Genomic DNA, 13476 nt, shown 5'->3' with positions numbered 1-13476 from the left:
AAGAGTGAAGGAAAATGGTGTCCCAGCCGCCCCACACAAATCTGCCTAATGACTGGGCCCAGTGGGGAGAAGATTTGCCCAGTATGCTAGGTAGAACTTGCTACTTATGTTTTATAAGTTTCTAACTGTTGTCTTACCAATACAAAGAGACTTCAATTATTTATCTTAAGAAGATATGGCCCATTTATAATTTAAGGAGTCCATATGATCTTATACACAGAATTTAAAGATCTTGAGTTGAGATCATCATGTTTCATTTGTTTTACATCTTTATTGGAATATAATTGCTTTACAATGGTGTGTTAGAGATCATCATGTTTTAAGTTTTAAATACATTTTTAAGTTACAAATCTGAAATTTTTTAAATGATGATTTTCTCTTTTTGAATATAATTTTTATGGGGAGAAACAGAAAGGGAAACAGGGGGGTGAAGGGAGGGAATAGAATCTGTTAAGTAGGTTTCTTAAAGAAATCTTCCAGAAAGAGTGTGTGTTGCTGTCACTTTAGCAAAACATGTGATACAGTTTTGACTTCCATCCAGTCGAGAGGTAAAAATACGAACTTGTGGATAGTTACACTGGAGATCTGTGACACGATATCAACCAATAGGGAATTAAAGTTACGTCTAAATTACTAACCATTTGCCATTTTCATCTTCAACCACTCTATTCTTCTAGGACCTTTGCTACGTTACTTCATATATTCCCATAGCTTCAAATACCATCTATAATCTGATGATTTCCAAATCATTATTTCCAGCCTTAGACCTCTCCACTAACATCTTTATTAAAATATCTAACTGACTACTTACAGCACCATGTCTAATATTTGTTTCCTTCATGATATTTACCATAATTTAGAACTATTTTAATTGTGTGCCTGTGTACTTTTTTACGGTCTATCTCACCTCTGGACCACCACCACCACCAACCCCTGCGTTACACTGGTAAATTCCATGAAACCAGAGATAATGTCACAACTTCTTTGCCACAGGATCTCCAATATCTGGCACAGGGTCTAACACTCAGTAGGCACTCAAATATTTGTTGAATAAATGAATGACAAACATTCAATGCATTCTAGGTTATATGCTATTATTTCATTTGTGACCAAGGTAATTAATATATAACTTATACACACAAAATGACTTATGTCCCCAAGCAATATTTTTTAACAAACAAAACAGGAATCAATAAGCATTCAAAAGTTACCTCCATGGGCTTTAGTTGAGCATTTACATTAAAACAAGGAACTTCCTGGTACCACTCCCAGGATAAATTTCGCTCAACAATCACCTCAAGATTTAGTGGCAATAGTAGATCCAGTACTTCCTGGTATGCATCATTAATAAATTGAGACCTATAAGTAAAAATAAAATTGTTTTGAATAGTTTCATACAAAATCAGATAGTTAAAAAATTAATCATTTTATATACAAATAATAGAAATCAATAATTTTGTGTGTGTGAAGAGAAAAATAAAATCGAACAGGTTTTCCATGTAAAATGAGAGATGAAAGTCACACACTTTCAAAGTCACCCACTAGAAACCTACAAGAAACCTGGGTGACTTTCTCTGAGGTGAAGTGTTCCATGTTGAAGAAAAATGAATTTTTTCAATAGGATTTTGCAATATGTTAAAAAGCGCCAAAAATATACAAGTTGAACCGGTTTGCAGTGCAGAAATTGAGACACAGAGGTAGAGAACAAACGTATGGACACCAAGGGGGGAAAGTGGCGGGGAGGGGTGGTGGGATGGTGTGATGAATTGGGAGACTGGGATTGACATATATACACTAATATGTATAAAATGGATAACTAATAAGAACCTGCTGTATAAAAAAATAAAATAAAATTCAAAAATAAAAAAATATATACAAGTTGGACAATAAACTCTTAAAATGAGAATTATCTCTACATCATCTATAAACATACATTACACGAGACATTATGAAAACATTCAGGGGCTTCCCTGGTGGCGCAGTGGTTAAGAATCCGCCTGCCAATGCAGGAGACATGGGTTCGAGCCCTGATCCGGGAAGATCCCACATGCCACGGAGCAACTAAGCCTGTGCTCTATAACTACTGAGCCTGCACACTAGACCCTGCGAGCCACAACTACTGAGCCTGCGTGCCACAACTACTGAAGCCCGTGTGCCTAGAGCCCATGCTCTGCAACAAGAGAAGCCACCGCAACGAGAAGCCCGCACACCGCAACGAACAGCAGCCCCTGCAACTAAAGAAAAGCATGTGTACAGCAACGAAGACCCAATGCAGTCAAAACTATATAAATTAATTTAAAAAAAAATGAAAATATTTTAAATTCACTGATTTACACATGTTAGCCGATTACCACATATCCCCTTACTTCATAAGAAACCAGTTTGCACCATATGAAATTCCTATTTCTATGGATCAAACATACTTGAATATGGACAATTTCATATTAAGTTGAACCATATTGGCCTTTCCAAGTACTTATAAGGGTAGGACTGATGCTCAGGAATGATGAAAAGAGTAGTAGGTTACCAAACCCCTTTCAAGTGACATGTGACCAAAGAAGCCTCCCATTATACCTTCAAATGACAATCTCAAGGTGGTACTCCTCAATAATACATTTATATTTTAATTGGCAGCAAATCCCAAATTCTTCAACTAGGGAATGAAGCTATGACTGTAGAATTTACATATCACTTATTCAATTGGAGAGAAATATGGGAGTCACCAGGGATCTCCTAGAATTCCTAGCATCATATCATTGAATGTATTAACTATAGGGTAACATTATACTTAGCATGTATGCATCCTTGCAATCTCCCTTAATGGTACTAAGTTAAGGAATCTAAAAGCTCTAAGCGGATACTACATGTACAATTTTAACAAGTGAATATGAAAATATATAGCTATGCCATAAGTCATTAAGTCAACCTTATATTGTTAAAAAGTTATGCTGTTTCCAATTCATCACTGTAATAAATAATACTTGGTTCATTATCTTTGTACATGTCTTTGAGTAAATTTCTTCCTCTGGACTAATTTCAAGAAATATTAACTGCTGTGTCAAAAGATTACTTCCTCTGGAAAAACCTTTCCTTACCAGTACTAGTCTTCCAGGGAATTAAAATTTTTTCCATTAGGAGAATTTTGTAAAGACTGAAAGAAATGGAAATCCAAAGGTGCAATGTCTGGTGAATACGGCGGATGAATCAGAACTTCCCAGGCAAGCTGTTAACAGTTTTTGCCTGGTCATCAAAGACACATGCGGTCTTGTGTTATTCTGATGGAAGATTATGCATTTTCTGTTGACTAATTCTGGACGCTTTCCTTCGGGTGCTGCTTTCAGTTGGTCTAATTGGGAGCAGTGCTTGTTGGAATTAATTGCTTGGTTTTCGGGAAGGAGCTCATAATAGAGGACTCCCTTCCAATCCCACCATGTACACGACATCACCTTCTCTGGGTGAAGACGGGCCCTTTGGTGTGGTTGGTGGTGGTTCATTTCTCTTGCCCCATGATCTCTTCCGTTCCACACCGTTGTACAGTATCCACTTTTCATCGCCTGTCACAATTTGTTTTTAAAACAGAACGTTTTCATTACGTTTCAGTAGAGAATCACATGTGGAAATACGGTCAAGAAGGGTTTTTTTTGCTTAACTTATGTGGAACCCAAACATCAAAGTGATTCACATAACCAAGCTGGTGCAAATGATTTTCAACGCTTGATATGGATTTTTTGAGTATGCTGGCTGTCTCCTGCATGGTATAACGTTGACTGTTCTCAATTACTGTTTCCATTTGATCGCTATGAACTTCAGATGGTCTACCCGACCATGGAGCATCCTCCAGTGAAAAATCTCCAGCACAAAACTTCACAAACCACTTCTGATCCGTTCGATCAGTCACAGCACCTTCTCCATACACTGCACAAATCTTTTTTTGTGTTTCAGCTGCATTTTTACCTTTCTTGAAATAATAAAGCATAATATGCCAAAAATGTTGCTTTCTTTCTTCCATCTTCAATATTAAAATGGCTACACAAAAATTCAACAACTTTGATAAGTCTTTTTTTAAATGCACACTGATATGAGACCTGTCACATATAATCTAACGAAACTGTTTCGAATGAAGTTAAAGACAACTAAGTGCTACTAGAGCCATCCTACGGAAAAAACTGGACGAACCTTTTGGCCCATCCAGTACATTTAATAGGTCATTGTCTTGTCTGTAGTTTCAATTAGAATGAAAGATTCATGAGGGTAAGGACTATATTTATGTTATTCTTTGATGTACTGCCAGTACTTGGCTCAGATGATTACAATATGACATGTACTCCTCAATTATTTGCCAAACTAAATACAAGAAATTGGATCAATATATAAATAACAACATATGAGAGTATCCATCTCCCTGCACCCAGAGTGAGAATTACTGATTATTAAGATTTTCCAAATTTAATATGCAAACATTTCACTGTATTAATTTTCATTCCCTTGAATATTAATGAGGTTGAACATTTCTATTAGCTATACACCAGCTATCACCGTTCCTATAAAGAATCATCTAGTCATGTTCTTTACCAATTTTTCAAATTATCTTTTACTTACTGTCTTAAAATATTTAAGGATTTTTATCCTTTATTACAGATGTTGCTAATTACCCCATATGCTATGTTTCCCAGAATTTTGTTTTGGTAATTAATATTCAGAAACTTATACTTTTATACAGTCAAAGCCAATTGATATTTTTCCCTTATCACTTTTCTTCTTTCTTCAGTGCTTAAATTAGCAAGTTCTTCTCTACCATATGACTGGTACTTATGTGTTATTTGTCCATAGTTTTGTTTTTGTTTTTTTTTTTTGCGGTACGCGGGCCTCTCACTGTTGCGGCCTCTCCCGTTGCGGAGCACAGGCTCCGGACGTGCAGGCTCAGCGGCCATGGCTCACGGGTCCAGCCGCTCCAAGGCACGTGGGATCCTCCCGGACCGGGGCACGAACCCGCGTCCCCTGCAGCAGCAGGTGGACTCTCAACCACTGCGCCACCAGGGATGTCCCTGTCCATAGTTTTTTAAAGAGCATTACTGAGATAATTCATATAATATACAATTCACTCACCTTTAGTTTTTTTATGCTTATAAATGGCATTATGCTCTGGGGCCATTTTAAACAGCAAAATCACCAAGGTAAAGCCCCTAAATGCAAAAAACATGGCACACAAAAAGGACACTGTTTACAGCATGAGAGTTCAAATAAGAAGGCAGGGCGTCACCTTGTTTAACACCTCAGCTGGGAACAAAGGCCTTGGGAGACCCAAATTTCTTGCAGCTCTGCGCATGTCCACAAATGACTGTAAAAGTGCCATGAATATTGATTTTGTGGTTACAAGTAAGTTTTAGCAAGCAGAAATATTCACAAATATGGAATCCATGAATAACAGGGATTGACTGTAATATATATGAATAATGATGATGCACACACACATACACACAACAGTCAGCTGCTGAGTTTTCTACTGTTTCACTAACTTAATTATTTTAATTTTGTAATATATTTTAGTAGTATTTAATGTAATTTAATATATTTTAGTAGTACCTCTAATGTTATGATTCTCCCATGCCCAATCTCAATTAAAACAAAAAAATCTTTTCTACATCTTGCCCCCAATTTATATTTCCAGAAAAACTTTACAATAATTTTGAAAGGCTTTAAAAAGAACAGCTGTTGTGATTTTTTAATTAACAGTGCATTAAATGTATAAATTAATTTATAAGAAACTGACACCTTTATAATATTAGATGTAGGAAAATATTCTCTGAAAAATTATTCAAGATTTCTTTCTGGCCCTTGGTTAAGTTTTACAACTTTCCTTATAGAAGTATTATAAACATCTTTTTAAAATTTTATATTGCAGTTAACATCTTTGCGATAAAATTATTTCAGGGAAAATTGGTTTACTCTATAAATGAGTAATTATGTTTCTAGGAATTCATCTGAAGGAAATGAATTATCCTAAAGAAATGAGTAGAAAATCATATAAGTATTGAGAAACAAAGATATCAATCATCATTATACTGCTATTTAAAACAACAATAAAAAACTTAAATTTTTAACAGGCAGATGGATTTTTTTAAAAACTATGTATTAAAATATTTAGAAAAAATTATGCACTCAAAATAATATGGAAAAATGTTTATAGCACATTTTTAAGAGAAAATTACAATCCGCAATATACAACAGAATTCTTATTTCACTTAAATATATGTGCAGATATAATAAAATAGAAAACAATTCCAAATTATTAACAGTAGTTATCTTTGGGTAGTCATATCACCAGCAATCTTTTACATTCATCCCCAATACCATTTTATGTATTTCTTCAATAAAAAAATTCTTTTTTGGACAGAAAAGAATATATATTGTTATTTAATGCTCTAGAAACATTTAGAGAACACTTTTTAAAAACAATCTATTTGTAATACAGACTCACACCTAATTCATATCTATATCATTTTTTGTTTTTTTAATTTTTTAAAATTGAAGTATAGTTGAATTACAATGTTCTGTTAATTACTGCTTTACAGCAAAGTGATTCAGTTATACATATGCATACATTCTTTTTTTATACATATTCTTTTACATTATGGCTTATCACAGGATATTGAATATAGTTTTCTCTGCATTACAGTAGGACCTTGTTTATCCATTCTACTGATACATATAAAAGCTTACACCTGGGGCTTCCCTGGTGGCACAGTGGTTGAGAGTCCGCCTGCCAATGCAGGGGACACGGGTTAGTGCCCCGGTCTGGGAGGATCCCACATGCCGCGGAGTGGGTGGGCCCGTGAGCCATGGCCGCTGAGCCTGCGCATCCGGAGCCTGTGCCCCACAATGCGAGAGGCCGCGGCAGTGAGAGGCCCACGCACCGCAAAAAAAAAAAAAAAAAGTATACATCTGCTAACCCCAACCTCCCACTCCATCCCTCCCCACTCCCCTTGGCAACCACAAGTCTGCTCTGTATGTCTGTGATTCTGTTTCTGTTTCATAGATAGGTTCACTTGTATCATATTTTAGATTCCAGATGTAAGTGACATCATTTGGTATTTGTCTTTCTCTTTCTGACTTACTTCACTTAGTATGATAATCTCGAGTTGCATCCATGTTGCTGCAAATGGCATTCTTTCATTCTTTTTTATAGCTGAGTAGTATTCCATTGTATATATGTACCATAGCTTCTTTACCCATTCATCTGTCAATGGACACTTAGGTTGTTTCCATGTCTTGGCTATTGTGAATAGTGCTGCTATGAACATAGGGATGTATGTATCTTTTTGAATTATAGTTTTGTCCAGATATATGCCCAGGTGTGGGACTGCTGGATCATCTGGTAGTTCTGTTTTTCATTTTCTGAGGAACCTGCACACTGTTTTCCACAGTGGTTGCACCAACTTACATTCCCACTGACAGTGTAGGAGGGTTCCCTTTTCTCCACACTCTCTACAACATTTGTTATTTGTAGACTTTTTAATGATGGCCGTTCTGATTGCTGTGAGGTGGTACCTCACTGTAGTTTTGATTTGCATTTCTCTAATAATTAGTGATGTTGGGGCTTCCCTGGTGGCGCAGCGGTTAAGAATCTGCCTGCCAATGCAGGGACACGGGTTCGAGCCCTGGTCCAGGAAGATCCCACATGCCGCGAAGCAACTAAGCCCGTGCACCACAACTACTAAGCCTGCACTCTAGAGCCCACGAGCCACAACTACCGAGCCCACGTGCCACAACTGCTGAAGCCCGCACACCTAGAGCCTGTGCTCCACAACAAGAGAAGCCACCGCAATGCAACGAAGCGTAGCCCCTTGCTCGCCACAACTAGAGAAAGCTCACATGCAGCAACAAAGACCCAACACAGCCAAAAGTAAATAAATAAAATAAATTTATTTTAAAAAAGAAGAAGAATTAGCGATGTTGAGCTGCTTTTCATGTGCCTGTTGGCCATCTGTATTTCTTCTTTGGAGAAATGTCTATTTAGGTCTTCTGCCCATTTTTGGATTGGGATTTTTTTTGTTGTTGAGTTGTATGAGCTATTTGTATATTTTGGAAAATAAGCCCTTGTCAGTCGCATCATTTGCAAATATCTTCTCCCATTCTGTAGGTTGTCTTTTCATTTTGATTATGGTTTCCTTTGCTGTGAAAAAGCTTGTAAGTTTGCTTAAGTTCCATTTGTTTTTGTTTTTATTTCTATTGCCTTGGCAGACGGACCTAAGAAAACATTGGTATGATTTATGTCAGAGGATGTTTTGCCTATGTTCTCTTCTAGGAGTTTCATGGTGTCATGTTTTATGCTTAAGTCTTTAAGCCATTTTGAGTTTATTTTTGTGTATGGTGAGGTGTGTTCTAACTTCACTGATTTACATGCAGCTGTCCAGCTTTCCCAGCACTACTTGCCAAAGAGACTGTCTTTTTCCCATTGTATATTCTTGCCTCCTTTGTCAAAGATTAATTGACTGTAGGTGTGTGGGTTTATTTCTGGGCTCTCTATTCTGTTCCATTGATCCATATGTCTGTTTTTGTGCCAGTACCATGCTGTTTTGATTACTGTAGCTTTGTAGTATTGTCTGAAGTCTGAGTGGGTTACGCCTCCTGTTGTGTTCTTTTTCTTCAGGAAGGCTTTGGCCATTCTGGGTCTTTTATGGTTCCATATGAATTTTAGAATTGTGTGTTCTAATTCTGTGAAAAATTTCATGGGCAATTTGATAAGGATCACATTAAATCTGTAGTTTCCTTTGGATAGTATGGTCATTTTAATAATCCAAGAGCATGGGGTATCTTTCCATTTCTTCAAATCATCTTCAATTACGTTTATTAATGTTTCATAGTTCTCAGCATATAAGTCTTTCATCTCCTTGGTCAGGTTTAGTCTTAAGTATTTATTTTTGGGGCTGCAATTGTAAAAGGGATTGTTTTTTTACATTCCCTTTCTGATATTTCATTGTTGTTGTAAAGAAATGCTACTGACTTCTATATGTTAATCTTGTAACCTGCTACCTTGCTGAATTCGTTTATCAGTTCTAGTAGTTTCTGTGTGGAAGCCTTTAGGTGTTTCTATATATAGTGTCATATCATCTGCATATAATAACAATTTTACCTCTTCCCTTCCAATTTGGATACCTTTTATTTCTTTTTCTTGTCTGATTGCTGTGGCTAGGACTTCCAATACTATGTTGAATAGAAGATGTGTCTAGATCATTTCTTGAAGTCAAACAAGACGTGATTAAATATAGATGCATAAATGTTCTGTTTTTAGTAAATTCAGACTTTTACACAGTTTAAACTCCAAGTTAATGAGCCTCCTAAAGGTTTAAATTATTACTGTATGTCTATAGCCTATTATTAAAATAGAAGTCTTTCATTTCAATATTTCCCTGTAATTTCTGAAATCCCTGGACTTGGCTAAACAAATCATTCTACATTTTCCTATGTCTTCACTAAATGTATCATTCATTTCTTATCTTAACTGAAACCCGGCTTTCCATGAAGCTCTATTAAAGTCTGATTTCTCTCCAACACTCTATCTACCTCAGAGTTGAGGGATACAAACCATTTTTCTTAATTTGGAACAATGCTCATCCACTCTCTCTTCTACTCCTTAAAGAGTAACACCATTCAGGTTAACCACCTTCTATTCTTGCTGCAATCTATCAATAACTAGTCAGTGTTCATTTTTGAAGACTTTGAGACTACTGAATCTCCAGTTTATAAACCACTCTCTATATTCCATTAGTCTATCAGTATTTTCTTGTCTTCAATTTCTTCCCTCTCCATTATCTGTCAACATGACTTTCAATATTTAAAATCTTGTCTCACTATCTTCAGTCACATCTGCTTGTTAAAAACTGTCTTGCCTGAATCCAACAGACTGTTGGATTCCAAATACCAAATATCAAGTACTACATGAAAAAAATCATATACTGTTTATTCATGGTTATCAACAACATGATCCTCAACGCTACTTCAATACATTCTCCTGGTTCCCTTTCCATCGTTTTGCTTGCTCCATCTTAACCTCTTTTGAGGGATTTTCATCTGCCATTCCTTAAATATGGACATTCCTCAGCATTCTGCCCCACATGTCCCACTCTACAAATTCTCTGTGTGACCTTACTCACTTTGATGGCTTCTATAACTAGTTAAATATTATTAAACACTCCCAAATCTAGAAATCCAAACACTTTCCAATATCCAGACACTATATCTAGGTGCTTTCCAGATCTGGTTCTAGATATCTTCATATAAAAGTCATGTAACCATTTTCAAGTTACTTTGCCCATTAGAGAACTTGTTAACATCTCCACTCTACTTTTTTTTCTGCATTGCTCTGTCATATCTCGCTGAACTGCATTATTACCAAATGCTAAATTTTACAAACCTGCAAGCTGGAGTCTATTTTAACTACTCTCTTTTAACCCTGACACCCCTTTAATAATCAGTTACCTTTAATTCTACTTCTCAAATTTGTCACACCTGGTTAGTCCTCTACTACCTCACTTCCTTATCCTAGACTGAGTCACATCTAATTCTTATGTGAATTACTCCAGCAGTTAGCAAACCATTCTTTCAACTTCCACTTTTGTCTCCTTTTGACCTATTTTCTACAACCCTTCCAAAATCTAAATATGATCCTGTTTTTATGCATCAGCTCATAAAATTCATTAAATAGTACCTATCTCAACAATCTAATGAGGGAGGTACTATTTATTCATCCCTTGTAAAGACTGCTCACTACAATACTTCACGTTCCTAGCACAGTGCCTGGGATATATTACACGCTTAATAAATACTCAAATATTCAATTGATGGAAATTTCTCCTTCCATCTAAGATGAAATATCATGAACTAGATTTACTCTCCTGCCTGAAACAATTCCTCCCTCCCCCCACAAAGACACACATGCAAGATATATTAAAAAATGTTTTTCAAGATACAGGACATTAGGCAATGGACACTGATTACTGAGGCAAGAAAAAACAAGATGAGCCCTAATGCTCCAACTTCAATTGTTTTGAGATAATTTAAAGGTCATGGAAAAGCGGGGGGATGGATAAGAAAGCCAAGAAATAACCAGTAAAGTCCATGAGTTATGAAGACAGACCTGAGAGTCCAGGGAAACCAAGGCAGCTAGAGTTCATATGGTAAAATTCCAGAGAGGACAGAGCTACAGAGAAGAACTCCAAATTGTAGTACTAAATGCATATACTAGAAAAGAAATGTTCAAATCAATCATCTGAGCCACCACCTAAAGAAACTTAGAAAAAGAGCAAAATTAAACCCAAAGTAAGCAGAAGGAATAATGAATATCAAAGCAGATATCAATGAAAGAGAAAACAGAAAAAGAAGAGAAGAAACCAAAAGCTGGTGCTTTAAAAGCAATAAAACTGAACTGTCAAGAATGGATAACCAGGGAATGGCCAAGATAGAGGAATAGGAAGACTCTAAGATCACCTCCTCTCAGGAGCACACCAAAATTACAAATATTTACAGAGTAACTATCAATGAGGATGACCTAAGACCAGCAGAGAAGAAGCTATTTAAAAACTAAAGATATGAAGAAGGAACCACAACAACACAGGTAGGAGAAGTGTAGACACAGTATAGTAAAGAACCATACCCCCAGGCCACAGATGGGAGGATAATTATAATTGCAGAAGTTCTCCCCAAGGAACGAGGGGTACAACCCTCCTCATCAGGCTGCCCAGCATAGAGTTCCCAGAATGACTGACTTTGAAGACCAGTGGGGCATACTTTTGAGAGAGTCAAAGGGCAGTAGGAAACAGACTCTACTCTTAGAGGGTGCACACAAAATCTCACATGTTCTGAGACCAAGGGAAGAAGCAGTAATTTAAAAGGAGCCTGGGTCAGACCCACTTGCTGATATTAGAGAGCCTCCCAGAGAAGCAGGAAGCTTCTGGTACTCACGCTGGGGACACAGACGCTGGCAGAAGCCACTTCTGGATGCTCATTCAACCACGAGGACAATGCTGCAGGCAAGCAACATTTTGGAATCCTCCCTCTAGCTCATTAACACTGGGACCCGTCCCAGCCCACCAGTCAATAGGCACCAGTCCTGGGACATCCCACACCAAGTAGCTAGCTGAGCATTGACACAGCTCCACCCACCAGCAGACCAACTCCCATAGGACCCCCTGAGCTCCTGGCCGCCCCAGGACCCAGCCCTGCCACCTGTAGGCTGACACCAGCTCTGGGACCACCAAGCTCTACAGCAAGAGACCACAGGACCCAGCTCTGACCATCAGCAGGCCGGCACGCTCCCCCTCTGAGGACATGACCTTACTCCCGCAGTGGGCAGACACCAGCCATGGGACCACTGGGTCCCAGCCCTGCCCACCAGTGGCCCAACACCAGCTCTGGGACACCTTGAGACTCTCAACCACCCCAATATCTGGCCCTGCCCACCTCAGGGATGACACTAACTCTGGGACACCCTGAATACCGCAGCCAGCTTTGTCAGGAACTGGCCCCGCCCAGGAATCCCATTCCTGAGTATTTATCCAAAGAAAATGAAAACACTAATTTGAAAAGATACACATACCCGTAAGTTCATTGCAGCATTATTTACAGTAGCCAAGATATGGAAACAATCTGAGTGTTCATCAGTGGCTGATGGATAAATAAGATGTGGTGCGTGTGTATATGTATGTATGTGTGTGTATACACACACACACACACACACACACACACACACACACACTAAAATATTACTCAGCCACAAAAAAAGAATGAAATCCTGCCATTTGTGACAATATGGATGGGCCTAGAGGATATTATGTTAAGTGAAATAAATCAGACAGAAAGATAAATACTGTATGATTTCACTTATATATGGAATTTAAATAACAAAACAAATAAGAAACGTTGACAAAAGAGAAACCAGTCATAGATACAGAGAACAAACAGGTGCTTGCCATAGGGGAGAGGGGTGGGGGGAGGAGAGAAATAAGTGTGAGAGATTAAGAGGTACAAACTTTCAGTTACAAAATAAATGAGTCGTGGCTATGAAATGTACAGTGTGGAGAATACAGTCAGTAACTATGTAATATCTTTCTATGGTAGAGACTTACCATGGTGATCATTTTGAAATGTACAGAAATACTGAATCACTATGTTATGATACAGGAACTAACATAGTTCTGTAGGTCAATTATGCTTCAAAACAAACCAACTCATAGAAAAAGCAATAAGATGTGTGGTCACCAGAGGCAAGGGGTAGGAGGAGGGCGAACTGGATGAAGGTAGTCAAAAGGTATAAACTACCAGTTATAAGATACATAAGTACTAGGGATATAATGTGCAACATGATAAATATAATTAATACTCTTGTATGTTACATATGGAAATTGTTAACTGAGTAAATCCTAAGAGTTCTCCTCATAAAAAAATTTTTTTTTCTATTCTTTTAATTCTGTATCTATA

The 13476-nt window shown here is 37.5% G+C and overlaps 1 protein-coding gene across 6 annotated transcripts in view; it reads right to left on the bottom strand.

The window, feature by feature from the left end:
* Nucleotides 1-13476, bottom strand: part of VPS13A (vacuolar protein sorting 13 homolog A) — a 244162-nt gene that overhangs the window by 109446 nt on the left and 121240 nt on the right. For all 6 annotated transcript variants that reach the window (XM_079927399.1, XM_079927403.1, XM_079927398.1 and 3 more), the window contains one exon: nt 1212-1359. In XM_079927399.1, coding sequence (XP_079783525.1) covers nt 1212-1359 — 148 coding nt within the window. The remainder of the gene's footprint in view (nt 1-1211; nt 1360-13476) is intronic.

Source organism: Stenella coeruleoalba (genome assembly GCF_951394435.1).
Source record: "Stenella coeruleoalba genome assembly, chromosome: 7".
Taxonomy (NCBI): domain Eukaryota; kingdom Metazoa; phylum Chordata; class Mammalia; order Artiodactyla; family Delphinidae; genus Stenella; species Stenella coeruleoalba.
Note: the sequence above shows the minus strand (reverse complement) of the source record. Positions and strands in the feature narration are given on the sequence as shown.